This window comes from Somniosus microcephalus, chromosome 5 (assembly GCF_052327205.1).
Source record: "Somniosus microcephalus isolate GS21.2 chromosome 5, FLI_Smic_1.0, whole genome shotgun sequence".
Classification (NCBI taxonomy): Eukaryota; Metazoa; Chordata; class Chondrichthyes; order Squaliformes; family Somniosidae; genus Somniosus; species Somniosus microcephalus.
Window position 1 is genome coordinate 145,265,031 of NC_140991.1, and position 14,488 is coordinate 145,279,518.

At 44.4% G+C, this 14,488-nt stretch overlaps 1 protein-coding gene across 5 annotated transcripts in view; it reads right to left on the reverse strand.

The window, feature by feature from the left end:
• dync1i1a (dynein cytoplasmic 1 intermediate chain 1a) overlaps positions 1-14,488 on the reverse strand; it is a 281,234-nt gene that overhangs the window by 130,917 nt on the left and 135,829 nt on the right. For all 5 annotated transcript variants that reach the window (XM_085988332.1, XM_085988335.1, XM_085988333.1 and 2 more), the window contains 2 exons: positions 14,122-14,284; positions 13,099-13,198 (listed from right to left, as the gene is read on the reverse strand). In XM_085988332.1, the coding sequence (XP_085844458.1) occupies positions 13,099-13,198; positions 14,122-14,284 (263 nt within the window). The remainder of the gene's footprint in view (positions 1-13,098; positions 13,199-14,121; positions 14,285-14,488) is intronic.

Sequence of the window (14,488 nt, forward strand, 5' to 3'; positions counted from 1 at the left end):
GTTGATTTAACAAGTGTTTACTGAACAAAGTCTGGAGGTGAACTGACTACACAAGACGCTATACAGGCTTCTTTACCCGAGTGGTCACTACTGGTACTGCAGTACACAGGGGCTTCAAAAACATAGTTCCTCTTAAAAGGTACATACACTACATCGAGTACAAAGGAACTCACTTGATAGTGAAATAAGTTTAACTGTCCCAATTTAGTTACCACGTAAACTGAATGCGATAAATATGCACTCTAGTAAAATTACTACCCATTTAGAAAGGCCAGACTCCGAATCTTTCATTGCTTAGCCCATAAACAGCAATGGAATGAGCCTCACAATTGAATGAAAACCAGTGTCTCCAGTCACAAAGCACTTAATCTGTGTCTGCACACTGACCATCTCATAATTATAACTTTTCAAACAACATATATTTTTTTTTAAACTCATTCAAGTTCAGCTGTAAGTCACAAATTTGTTTTTGGAGGGGGTTAGGGGAGGAAAGATTGTACAAATCAGATTCAGACCAGGCAGATAGGGTGAGACAGACACTGCAGTGACTTTTTTTGATCAGTCTTAATAATATTTAATCAATGTTGAGAATGCAGCACACATCGAATTGGTGATTTACTGTAACCAAACTTGCTGCCTTTTAAGTTTGAAAAACTGAAGTCAGGGTTGGGAGCTCTGATGTTTTCTTTGATGCTAATGAAAATTCATTGAATTTGAACAACTCTCTTCATACCTTAAGGCTCCAAATTAGAAAAAAACAAGACTTTGGTTGGGGTGGGGTGGGGGGGTGGGTGGGTGGGGGCAGGAGTCAGAGGAACGACACTTTCGGGCTGGAACTTTTACCGTCGAGATGCACTGGCAGCGGGAGAGCTGTGGATCTTAAAGCCACTGCAATTGAATCAGACTTCAGGGTTTCCCGACCAGTTAACGGGAGCAGGCATGATGAAGTCATGCATGACTCAAATTCAGCTGAGGTATTTAAAGGAGCAATGCACAGGTGAGAGTTGATGGTTGGTGGAGGTGGAAGATAGGTTGTTGGAGTAGAGAGTTCATTGTGGTAATACGGAGTTGGTTGTTGGTAAATAATTTGATATTGCTGAACAATAAAAAATGCAGGCTCAATGACAAAAAGCTGCCTCGAGATTCAATGATGCCTCCGTGGAAATCCTGCTCCAAGGAATCCAGGCCTGCAGGGATGTCCTGTTCCCTGCTGATGGGAGGAAGAGGCTAGCTGCCCAGACAAAGAAGGCATGGCAGGAGATCTCGGAAGAAGTGAGCAGCAGGAGTGTGGTAGGCAGGTCATGGATCCATTACACGAAGTGCTTTAATGACCTCATGAGGTGAGGAAAGGTGAGGGTAATGCCACAATCAACTACATCCTAATGTGCGTGTCACACCAACCCCCTCACTCTGCCTTCCCAAGCCTACTCCTGCACATCACTCCTCACACCAATCTACCTTGCAGGTGCACCCATCCCTCTCTGTCTATGCACTTACTCACATCCCCAACTGACCATCCACCAGTGACACTCACACTCATCCTAATGCAATGTCACGCGTCTCCCTTATAGTCACCCTCTAACGATGATGCCCATCCATCCCTTGCAGTCATTTCATGACTCTCACTCAAAGGTCTCTTGTTTACCTCCTTGCAGGAGAGCACAGAACACCTGGGAGAGGCAGAGAACCGAAGGTGGTCCTGCAGTGATGACACCACTGACTGCAGCAGAGGCGGCGGCTCTGGAGATAAGCAGAGTTGCGGAGCTGCTGACGGTGAGAAATGGAGAGAGGCGGAACTCCCAGCTACCTGGTGACAGATTTAAATATCATACAGCCACATGGCATACAACAATCACTCATGTTGACTTGATGTCAGCAGCCAGTGAAGTATGATCATGCGCATAATGGTAACTTGAAACATTCTTAGAACAGTTCTAATTCATGTCTTTACTCTCCCACAGGCCCATCAAGTGTCCCGCCGACAGTCCAGCCATAGGAGGAGACGACTCCCCAGAGGTGGTCACGGACTGAGGGTGCACAGTCATAGGACCCATGCACACCAAGTACCAGCGCAGATACGCACAAGTTGGTGAGTCCACTAAGTCAGAAAGTAGTGTTGTCACCTGGTGTCTCACACATCACGTGAGCAGGAACAGATGGTGGAGACAGGAACAGCAGTGGAGAGCCCTTGTTGGAGGGCGCATGACATTCCAAGCACTGCTCAGCTGGACGAAGATGTTGAACCTTGGGGGGCCGTCGACAAAGTGGATGATCCTGGAGAAGCAACAAAAAAATGCGGGAGGCTCTGGCAGGATTTTCAGCCATGATGTGCTCGTTTACAGGAAGAATGGAGGAGTCCATCTCCAGCATGACTGGCAAGATGTTGCATGTTAGAATGTTAAATTTCTGTTTACTTTTTGAGCAACATAAAATTATTTCTTTGCACCACTTTCTCATCTTGTTCATTTTTGTCTGCTGCCTGGCAAGTGGCCTTGTCAATTGGAGTGAATGGTGAGACATTACTTAACTTCCAGCAATAGGTGTGTGTGACAGAAATGGTTTGGTCATTTTAGGACTGCTTTCTGATATGGGTGGGGGTGGGGGGGGGGGGGTGGGGGGGGGGGGGGGAGGTGGAGGGGAAAGATGGTTCAGCTTCTGGGTGTCATATGGGTGCACCTTAACTAAATTGTGCCATTATGAGATCATCCTGGACCTCCCGGGCAGCGCTGCTGGTGCCATGTCCACTTCAGATTCCTTTTCCTCCAGAGAGACTCTGCGTCGTGCTCCTCCAGCAGCTCCAATCCTCACTGCTGCGCTTTGTAGTGCAGCATACCACGATCATTCTGGAGACTGTGGCTGGTGCACATTGAAGGGCTACTCCAGATCTGTCCAAGCATCTGAAGCGCATCTTCAGCATCCCGGTTGCTTGCTCTATTACACATTTCATTGTCATTTGGCTTTGATTGAAGCGCTCTTCAGCTTCATTGTTTGGTCTCCTCAAGGGTGTCATCAGCCATGTCTTCAGTGGATACCCCTAGTCTAGAATAGAAAGCTCCCTTTATCTACCCTGCTAGTTACATCCTTAAAAAACCCCTTTAATCTGTTAAACACGGCATCCCTTTTACGAAACCATGTTGACTCTGCCGAATCATATTATGATTTTCTAAGTGCCCTGTTATTACTTCCTTAATAATGGATTCCAGCATTTTCCCGACGACATGTCAGGCTAACTGGCCTGTAGTTCCCTCTTTTCTCTCTCCTTCCTTTCTTGAATAATGGGGTTTCATTTGCTAACTTCCAATCAAGTGGGACCGTTTTAGAAACTAGGGAATTTTGGAAGATCACAACCAATGCATCCACGATCTCTGCAGCCACCTCTTTTAGAACCCTAGGATGTAGGCCACCAGGTCATGGGGATTTGTCGGCTTTTAGTCCCATTAGTTTCTCAAGTAATTTTTCTCTACTGATATTAATTACATTAAATTCCTCACTCTTATTAGCCCCTTGGTTCCCCAATATTTTGGGTATGCTTTTTGCGTCTTCTACTCTGAAGACAGATACAAAATATTTTTGTTTAAAGTCTCTGCCATTTCCTTATTCCCCATTATAATTACACCTGTCTCAGCCTCTAAGCGACGCGTACTTTTGCTACTCTCTTCCTTTTTACATACTTGTAGAAGCTCTTGCAATCATTTTTTATATTTCTTACTAGTTTACTCATTCTATTTTCTCCCTCTTGATCAATTTTTTGGTCATCCTTTGCTGGTTTCTAAAACTCTCCCAATCCTCAGGCTTACTACTATTCTTCGCAACATTATAAGCCTCTTTTTTTAATCTAATACTATCCTTAACTTCTTTAGTTAGCCATGGATGGAGTACTTTTCCTGTGGAGTTTTTATTTCTCAATAGAATGTATATTCGGAGAATTTTGGAATATTTCTTTAAATGTTTGCCACAGCTTATCTACCATCATACCTTTTAATCTAATTTCCAAATCTACCATAGCTAACTCTCTCCTTATACCTATGTAATTGCCTTTATTTACGTTTAAGATTCTTGTTCTCGACTAAAGTATTTCACTCTCAAACTCAACGTGAAATTTTATCATATTATGATCACTTTTCCCCCAGAGTATCCTTTACTGAGATTACTAATTAACCCTGTCTCATTACTCAATACAAGATCTAAAATGGCCTGTTCTCTGGTTGGTTCCATGACGTATTGTTCTAGGAAACGGTCTTGAATGCATTCCATGAACTCGTCCTCCATACTACTTTTGCCAATTTGATTTGCCCAGTCTATAAGAAGATTAAAATCCCCCATGATTGTTGTATTACCTTTGTTACAAGGCCCTGTTTTTTGTTGATTAATACTCTGTCCAACATTATAGCTACTGTTTGGGAGGTCTATAAACTACTCCCACCAATGTTTTCTGCTCCTTGTTATTTCTCATCTCCAGCCATACTGATTCTACTTCCTGATCTTCCGAGCCAAGATCCTTTCTCACTGCTGTCCTTATGTCATCCTTTATTATCAGGGCTACCCGCCCCCTCCTTTTCTAAACATCAAGTACCTGGGAATATTTAGTTCCCAACCTTAGTCACTTTGCAGCCACATCTCTGTAATGGCTATTAGATCAAAGCCATTTATCTCTATTTGTGCCACTAATTCACCTATCTTGTTACGAATGCTTTGTGCATTCAGATAAAGAGCCTTTAATTTTAACTTTTTACCATTACTCGCTTTCACCTTATTCGTTGATGCACAATCTTCCAATGTAGCGAGAGTGACTTCCAATGTAGCGAGAGTGACTTCCAAAAGTTGTAGGAATCACCAGCAAACACCTGAAAGCAAACTCTCAGCACAAGTAGTGTCAGCAAAAGCCTTTCCCTTAGGCAAAGAAGCAGGTGTGAGGTCTGAGTATTTGTGATTTTTAAATATGTACAGGAAACTCTTTGGTATCCGGCACCGACGGGACTGGCGTATTGCCGGTTGATTAAAAATTACGGATGACGGAGAGGGTTATCTACCGAGGCTATTTTTAACAAAGAGTCAGACTCCTGTTATTGAGGTGTTCCGACTTCTGACAACGCCAAGAAGCCGAGTAGTGGCAGTTTGGAGAATTACCCCCACTGACTAACTCAGCCACCGCGGGAGACTCCGACTCGGCAACATTTCCGGTTATTGAGGTGTTGTTTTCGGAGTATGAATTTTGCCGGTTGAGAGAGAATTCTGGATATTTAGGTGCCGTTTAAACGAGAGTTTCCTGTAATTTGTTCAGCTCCCTCAGTTGCCGCTGTGTTCTCGCCTTACCTTTACTGGCGAGGTTCAGCAAGCCCGGGAATCCTGTGGACAGTCAGTAAAAGCTCCAACAGGTAAAAAAGGCTGTTAATAGTCTCCTAACTCTCTCTAAGTTGGTTTAAATAGGTAACCAGCCGCTCCCGAGGGGGTCTCTCGCTCGCTGCCTAACGCCTCGAGTTAAAGGTGGATTCTGGCGGTTTAAAGCCAGCTTCCCGACGAGCTGTCAATTTCAGCGCTTTTAACTAACCACCTGCTCCCAAACCCACTCACTCTTTAAAGTTAAAATTTAGCCCTTGGTGTCCAGTTTACATTCTTATATTAGAAGTATACGGACAACCTTGCCTAAAAACTGGGCTATATGGTCCAAAATTGGATAGGTGGCAACCCACCCTGGCACTTTAATATAGGATTCCCATGGCTCGTGGAAATCTGAAGTTCATCTGCCCAAAGAGTTGTGAATGCTGGTCAATTAACATTTTTTAAGACCGAGATCGACAAATTTTGTTGGGTAAGGGTACCGAAGAATATGAAGCAAAGGCAGGTAAATGGAGATTAGCCATGATCTAACTGAGTGCCAGAACAGGCTCGAGTGGCTGAATGACCTACTCTTGTTCCTTTGCTCCTCTTGGAAAGGTTTCACTTAGCTCGCCGCTCACCTCTAGAAGCATTCTAGATTAACCCAAGATATCACACAGGACTTGTACAATCCAACTAAATTTAGGAGATTACTGGCACGTACAGGATTGTTTTGAATGATTTGATCAGTCATGTTCCTAATACAGACAATGTATGATAGCAAAATACTGCGGATGTTGGAAATCCGAAATAACAACAGAAAATGCTGGAAAAACTCAGGTCAGGCAACATCCGTGGACAGAAATTTGAGTTGACGTTTCGGGTCGACCTCTTCTTCAAAACTGGAAATAAAAGATAGATCGGAGGCAGGGCTGCGATCGGACAAAAGAATAAAAGAAACAAAAGAAGTAAAAAAGAGACAATAAAAGGTGTTAGAAGCTAGACGAGATGGTAATAGGCTGAGATTGGGTGTAAAGTGTACTGGCAGGGCAAGGGATAGCTGCCAGGTGTGAGAGCGAAACAAAAGGAAAAGGGGGGGGGGGGGCGGAAAAGGAGTGAAAAAATTACAAGAAAAAATGAAATAGGGGCCGAGGTTATGATCTGAAATTGTTGAACTCGATATTGAGTCCGGAAGGCTGCAGAGTGCCTAATCGGAAGATGAGGTGCTGTTCCTCGAGTTTACGTTGAGCTTCCGTGGAACAATACAAGAGGCCAAGGACGGTGAGGTCCGAGTGGGAATGGAGCGTTGAATTAAAATGACAGCCGACCGGAAGCTCGGGGTCACCCTTACGGACTGAACGGAGGTGTTCCGCAAAGCGGTCACCCAATCTGCGTTTGGTCTCCCCAATGTAGAGGAGACCGCATCGTGAGTAGCGAATACAGTATGCTAGATTGCGAGAAGTACAGGTAAATTGCTGTTTCACCTGGAAGGGGTGTTTGGGGCCCTGGACAGTGGGAAGGGGGTTGATATAGGGGCAGGTGTTACATCTCCTCCGCTTGCACGGGAAGGTGCCAGGCGAAGGGGAAGGGCTGTTTGGGGTGATAGAGGAGTGGACTAGGGTGTCTCGGAGGGAGCGGTCCCTGCAGAATGCTGAAAGGGGAGGGGAGGGGAAGATACGTTTGGTGGTGGGATCACTTTGGAGGTAGCGGAAATGGCGGAGGATGATCCGTTGAATGTGGAGGCTGGTGGGGTGAAAGGTGAGGACAAGGGGAACCCTATTGTGGTTCCGGGAGGGAGGGGCAGGGGTGAGGGCAGAAGTGCAAGAGATAGAACTGACACGGTCGAGGGCAGTGTCAATCACGGTAGAGGGGAATCCTCGGTTGCGGAAAAAGGAAGACATGTCTGAAGCACTGGTGTGGAAGGTGGCATCGTCGGAGCAGATACGGCGGAGACGGAGAAACTGGGAGAATGGAATAGAGTCCTTACAGGAAGCGGGGTGGGAGGAAGTGTAGTCCAGGTAGCTGTGGGAGTCAGTGGGCTTGAAGTGAATATTGGTCAATAACCTACCCCCAAAGATGGAGACGGAGAAGTCGAGGAAGGGAAGGGAAGAGTCAGAGATGGACCATGTGAAGGTGAGGGAAGGGTGGAAATTGGAGGCAAAGTGAATGAAATTGTCAAGTTCGGGACGAGAGCAGGAAACGGCACCGATACAGTCATCAATCTATCGGAAAAAGAGGTGAGGGAGGGGACCCGAGTAGGACTGGAACAAAGATTGTTCCACATAGCCCACGAAAAGGCAGGCATAGCTAGGACCCATGCGGGTACCCATGGCAACACCTTTGATTTGGAGGAAATGAGTGGAGTTAAAGGAGAAGTTGTTCAATGTGAGAACAAGTTCAGCCAGGCGGAGGAGGGTGGTGGTGGATGGGGACTGGTCGGGCCTCTGTTCAAGGAAGAAGCGGAGCGCCCTCAGGCCATCCAGGTGGGGGATGGAGGTGTAGAGGGATTGTACGTCCATGGTGAAAAGGAAGCGGTTGGGGCCAGGAAACTGGAAACTGTTAAAGTGGCAGAGGGCGTCCGAAGAGTCGCGGATGTAGGTGGGAAGAGACTGGACAAGGGGAGAAAAGATAGAATCAAGATAGGAAGAGATAAGTTCCGTGGGGCAAGAACAGGCTGAAACAATGGGTCTACCAGGGCAATCCTGTTTGTGGATCTTGGGAAGGAGGTAGAAGCGGGCTGTGCGGGGTTGGGGAACTATGAGGTTGGTGGCAGCGGGGGGAAGATCTCCAGAGGAGATGAGGTCAGTGACAGTCTTGGAAACGGTGGTTTGATGTTCGGTAGTGGGGTCATGGTTCAGGTGGAGGTAGGAGGAGGTGTCGGAGAGTTGGTGTTCAGCTTCCGCTAGGTAGAGGTCAGTACGCCAAACAACAGCACCACCCTTGTCAGCGGGTTTAATGACAATGTCAGGGTTGGATCTAAGAGAATGGAGTGCTGCAAGTTCAGAGGGAGGTAGGTTGGAGTGAGTGAGGGGAGCAGAGAAATGGAGACGGCCGATGTCACGGCGGCAGTTAGCGATGAAAAGATCTAGAGAGGGTAAGAGGCCAGGGGGAGGGGTCCAGGTAGAACGGGAATTCTGCAAGCGGGAGAAAGGGTCAGTTGTGCGGGGGGAAGACTCCTGGCCAGAGAAGTGGGCACGGAGACGAAGGCGGCGGAAAAAGAGCTCAACATCGTGCCGAGCTCGAAATTCATTGAGGTGGGGGCGTAAGGGGATGAAGCTCAGGCCTTTGCTGAGGACTGATCGTTCAGGGTCAGAGAGTGGAAGGTCAGAGGGGATAGTGAAAACGCGGCAGGGGGTAAGATTGGGAGAAGGGGGGTCAAAGGAAAGTGAAGGGGAAGGTGGTTCCGGAGGGGCGTTGGTGTCCAAGAGTTGATGAAGCTTGCGATCCTTGACATCGGAAAGGAAGAAGAAAAGTTTTTTGTTGAAGCGTCTGATGAGTCGAAGGATGAAATGGAACTGTGGACCCGGACAGCTTTGAGATAGAGTGCGTCGGTGCTGCTGAAGAGAGAGGTCGAGAGTGTTAATGTGGCGCCGCATGGCGTTGAGCGTGGATCTCAGGAAGTGGCGAGAGCAGTAGTTCGAGGAACGATGAATATCTTGGAGATATTTGTAATCCTGGGTGGATCCGAAGCACGAAGGGTGAAAGTTTAGTTGGAATCCACATGGAATAAGTCGGAACCGGAGACAGTTGCTGAGGAAAATGATGTGGCTGTGAAACCGAGTCTAGGCAGATACCTGATCAAACACGAGAAGGGAAACTGAAAGTAATGAAGATGAACAAGGTTGAAGAGCCAAACGGAGATCCCGTCGAAGAGAAGAGCAGAACTTCTTCAAGGTAGGCATTCCTAGAAGAGGTGTGGCAGTGAACCAAACGATAGTGTACGATAGCAAAATACTGCGGATGTTGGAAATCCAAAATAACAACAGAAAATGCTGGAAAAACTCAGCAGGTCAGGCAACATCCGTGGACAGAAATTTGAGTTGACGTTTCGGGTCGAACCCTTCTTCAAAACTGGAAAGAAAAGATAGATCGGAGGCAGGGCTGCGATCGGACAAAAGAATAAAAGAAACAAAAGAAGTAAAAAAGAGACAATAAAAGGTGTTAGAAGCTAGATGAGATGGTAATAGGCTGAGATTGGGTGTAAAGTGTACTGGCAGGGCAAGGGATAGCTGCCAGGTGTGAGAGCGGAACAAAAGGAAAAGGGGGGGGGCGGAAAAGGGCAGACAACGTATTACTGCAGCACTAAATATAGTGAGCAAAATGTTTACTTGAAATATAAAAAGCGAACACTGGTCTTTTCTAACTTAAGCAGCTATACCCACCCTCTAGCTTAGGGGGAGGTTTAGAGGCAAATTGTGTTCTTATCAGATTAGTATACCAGTGTCTCCTGTTTTCTCAATGTTAAGAACTGCTTGCATGCTACCTAGTCAAAACATTAGTGATACCCAATACCACTATTTTCAAGAGTGAATGCCAAATTACCAACTTACACAAGAACAAAATGGGTGCACTATACCATAAGTAAAGTATTAATTCTAGGTTGGGTCATTTACACTGAATTATTTTGCAATTTTACATGAAGGGATTTTACAGCCAAAACACTACTGCTCAAAATAAATGCTGAATCTGACTGCTCAACTCGCTCTAAATAGCAAGACCTGAGCCTATCAATACACTAGGCTGACTGGTATTTACAGTAGTTCTTTCATACAGGAATATAAGCTTTAGAAGTAATCAGTTAAAAACTTTCTGATTAAGGATTGAGGATCCCAACAATCCATTCTGATGCACTTTAGGTTTCTCAACAAAACCTGGCTCAAAATTAAAATAAAAAAGTTAAATATTTTGAGCAATATTGAACATATACATTATGTAGAATGCAAAATAGGTTTATATTTCATACCAGATCTTTTCGATTAAAAAAAATAGCATTAGCACGCACTAATTTTGAATATTCAGCTTTTTCAGTCATAGCATTTATAACCATTAAATTAGGACAAAAATTAATCATCAGGGTCAGCTTGATGAAATATGGTCCATTACTTCATTGACTACACCCCCGTGGTTAGTACCCCCTTCTACAGCTTGAAGCCAATGAATATAGGAACAATAAGTAGTGGGTACTCTTAAGACCAGCAGTGCTGCCAACACCCCAAATGGCAAAATAAGTAGTTAGGGATTGCTAAAATCATTTTTTTAATGCATAGAATTGATTTCCACTGCTAAATTCCGAGATCTTTTTGCGGTGGTGAATTGGTAAAAAGAAAAATTGCTCTCCTATTTGAAACCCACATCCTCCCCATGATTCCCGAACATTTTTTTTTAACCAAAGATTATGTGAGAACATGCGTATGCATCGCATCTGTGACATGAGCATGCACATTTCATGCTGTATGTGCAGTGTTGACATCATTGTTGTGGCATGCGTGCATCTCTGGACCCGATTTTCAGCAAAAAAAGACTGCACAATTTCGATTTTTTTTAATGGGGATCTGGATCTTTAGCTCCAGCTGTGAGGATGTTATTCCTTATACTGTAGTCTTGCATTCCTAGTTAGGTATGGTGCAAGGAAAACAGCATACTGACACAAGTTACTAGACCGATAGTCCCCTGAAATCTGAAGTCATCCCTTGCTTGTTTTCTTGAGTTTTAGCGATGTTAAAAATTAAAAACTTTAAACAAAACTGATGTTCTCCAAATGTACCCGAGATTTTTTTTTAGGGTTGATTTATTTTTCGCATCGATTTTCTCCCTTTCTTTTTTAAAAAAATGCTGAAGATCCTCGTCCAGTGATGGCTCCACAGCCCGTATTTGCGGTCAGCGGCGAATCAAAGGCATTCGCCGCTTGCCCCGAAGTAAGCTTCCCAACAAAGATCTCACAATCTCGTGTCGAGAATTTGGGGTTTTCCGACGTGTAGTTGAAATCAACGGAGCATAGTGGGGAATCCCATAGCCCGAGCTGCTGTGACGTCAACAAGCTGTCTAAGCGGCCAATCAAAATGCAGGTTTCTCAGACAGCAAACACGGAAGTGAACTAGCTTCTAAAATTCTAACTTTTTAAAAATGTTAGCGAGAGCAAAAGAAAGATTGGGGCTCACATGGGGAAAGGACAAACCTAAATTAAAGATGAACAAACTTTTAAAAAATGTTTAAGTTTTTCAAAGTTTCTTAAAAATTTCAATTTTTATTAAAATGGAATCGACACTGCACAAAATTAAGATTCATTTTTCAGACCCATAACCTTTGTTTAGCAGTCAACACGCTGTTAAACCCAGTTACACTGAATCCCTTTGGGTCTAACTTTTAGTGCGGAATTTAACAGCGTAATTACTGTGGAAGAGCCGAAGTTTCCGTCAGTGATTGCCGGCTCTGTGGGGGGCGGGGTGCAGTGGGGAGGCACAGCGCAGCCTATGGAAGAGCAGTGAATCACAGGCCGCAACTTCAGGTTTTCTGCATTAGGCTGTGCACGCGTTAAATCTTGAAGTTGCAGCCACTTTCAAAGGCGGAATAACGGCAAATGCTGCCAGTTCACAGACATCAGGACCGCAAATTCTAGGCCCATGTGTTGTCCCTGCTGCGGAGCAAAGTTATGCAGCATACAGCAAACCATGATCACATGGGACACTCTTTGTGGGTCCTACTGCAAGAAGTCACCAGACCTGTCCAGACAACAGAATTGTTGATCCAATTCTCCAATAGTGTGCGTGCTGGATACAGTCAATGATACTCTGGACTTGAGAGAAAGCCTGCAATCTGAGCAAATTCCAGCGTCCTATCCTGCTGCTTTTGGATGTCCATGGAGAACGTGATGAAAGTGTTTGCTCTGGCAAAAAAAAGGCACCCGTCATCTACTTAATGCAAGCATAAACCCTGGACTGACTGATATTACTGATATTCCCCAAAGGATCTGGCGGCAAAGAATGTGTAGGTTGCAGTGACCTTGGCAGCAGCAGGCAACACTGATAGCTTGGATAGCTGGTTGTAGGTCTTGCTGCAGGAGGTGGCACGACTCTGACAGCCTCCTTATGCACTGCTCCACAGAGGATTGCAGGTATGTTGTTCTGAGCCTATATACACTCTTGGAGGTTAAGAATTCCTCCGCAAGCTCTCCTCCGCCTATTTGCTCTTCCTCCAGCTGTATCTGCTGCTTCCTCCTGATTGTCCTCCTCATTCTCAAGCCAGAGTGGAATTTCCAACAGGACACCATGATGAAAAAAATGCTTTGCCAGAAGCCCCTTAAGAGTTGATAATGTTGCACAGACATTATAAGCTTTCCCATGATTAACTGAGAGCAGCTGAGGATCCCTTTAAATATCGCTGGAAATGGTGGCTTCCCAAATCGTACAGGCCATGGTTTGTGGGCAGGTTGAATTGGTGTTAGCAATGCAAAATAGCGCCTGGGTCATGAAACCAGCATAGGACCATCATTTACACTCCTATTAATCAATTCCATGGAATTGAAGACTTATGGGCCTCTGGTTGCCAATGTCTGTTATGTTACCCTTTTTGAAAATGGGCACCACATTAGCCCATTTCCAATTTACTGGTACCCCAAGTATGCAGCAACACCCTCAAAAATTGGCAGTGCCTTGCAAAAAGAGCACAAACAAATTTTAAGTTTGTCACAGTACAGTAAAAAGTCACAATAAATCTTTATCAGCACATTTAAAATGTACCATTCCTTGTATGAATTACTTTTTTTTACAAAAAATTCAGATTTACCTGAAGTGACCAATCCAAACAGGTTACAACTCGGTGTTTTGACCAGTGCTCATCATAAAACTGGCGGTTGAAAGAAAGGTTTAGCCCAGCTTGGAAGTCTCTGTATAAAATGAAACAAAATAAAACTCAAAATAAAATAAAGTATTAACCCACAATATGCAGCAAAGCTTTCATTACGCTCAGTGTCAAGATGCTATGGAATTTCCCCCACCTTTCCTCCCTGCATTCCACAAGCAGCCCTTGCTCATGTGGCCATTGCTCACAAGTGAGCCTCGAGCATTGACACCGACAGCCTATTCATAGGTGGAAGTTACAACCAGATCTAATCTTATCCTCAACCTGGGGGTTAATAGATGGCCCCCAGGAACAGGTGCCCGAGCTGATTTACCCCTCCCTGTACCGAAGTGCTGAGACTAATGTAATGCTCCGACTATTGATCCAGACAAGATCACCTAGCAACCCAGAACAGGCTCAACACTACACCAGACAGTGCATTTACCCAGGGAGCCATTAAGAGGACCTATCTTCCTATGTATTTCCATACTACACGTGCGTGTAATTATTGTACTTATTAGGATGATTTTAATTAATGTAAGTGGAATGAGATTTTGATGGCTCACACACACTCCCACATGCAAAACTAAACAAAATCCAGGGCTTCAAGTTTGTTCCTACAAATAAAACTTTCCTACAAGCAATTTACTTAATTACATGAAATATCCTTCTATGCAACAGCTGCATGCAAAACTACATGCAAATTGTACTGATGCTACAGTGACACAGGGAGTCACCATTTTTACCCAGAAAATCAGAATATAATTTTTTTTTAAGTTATCAGCACTTTTAATTAATTCAGTGAGGTTTGATAAGTTGCTAGCAACTCAGTCTCTGATATGCATGAGCAAACACTTTGTATATTGACAATTGCCCTTACAACAGTTGTGCCAGTTGCACACCCTATGGTTTAATTATATCACAGTTCCTCTGAAAAATACATTAACATTTCAAAATGATAAAACATACCCTTCTTTTTCATCCAACTCCTTGCCGCCATAATCGAAGAAGAGGCTAGAATCTTCAGCAAGAGCACGTTCTATGATACGTATGTTATGGTCGAAGAAAATCAAAAATTCCTCTGAATGAAGGATTTGCTGCTTCTCCTCTTCAGTGAGTTCTCTAGGAGAAGCTTTAAAAAAAAAGGGCTAAAAATCTCAGCAATATGCAAAAGGACGAACATCCAATTTCTTGATTATATTAGAATGTAGCAGACATTAAACAGTAATTATAATCCTGCCCGTTTCAAAAGTAGACCAGTTTTTATATAGATAATTCCTAACCTTTGAGATCTTGCAAAGATATAGTTGTATACACTGCAATGTTGGTGAGAATT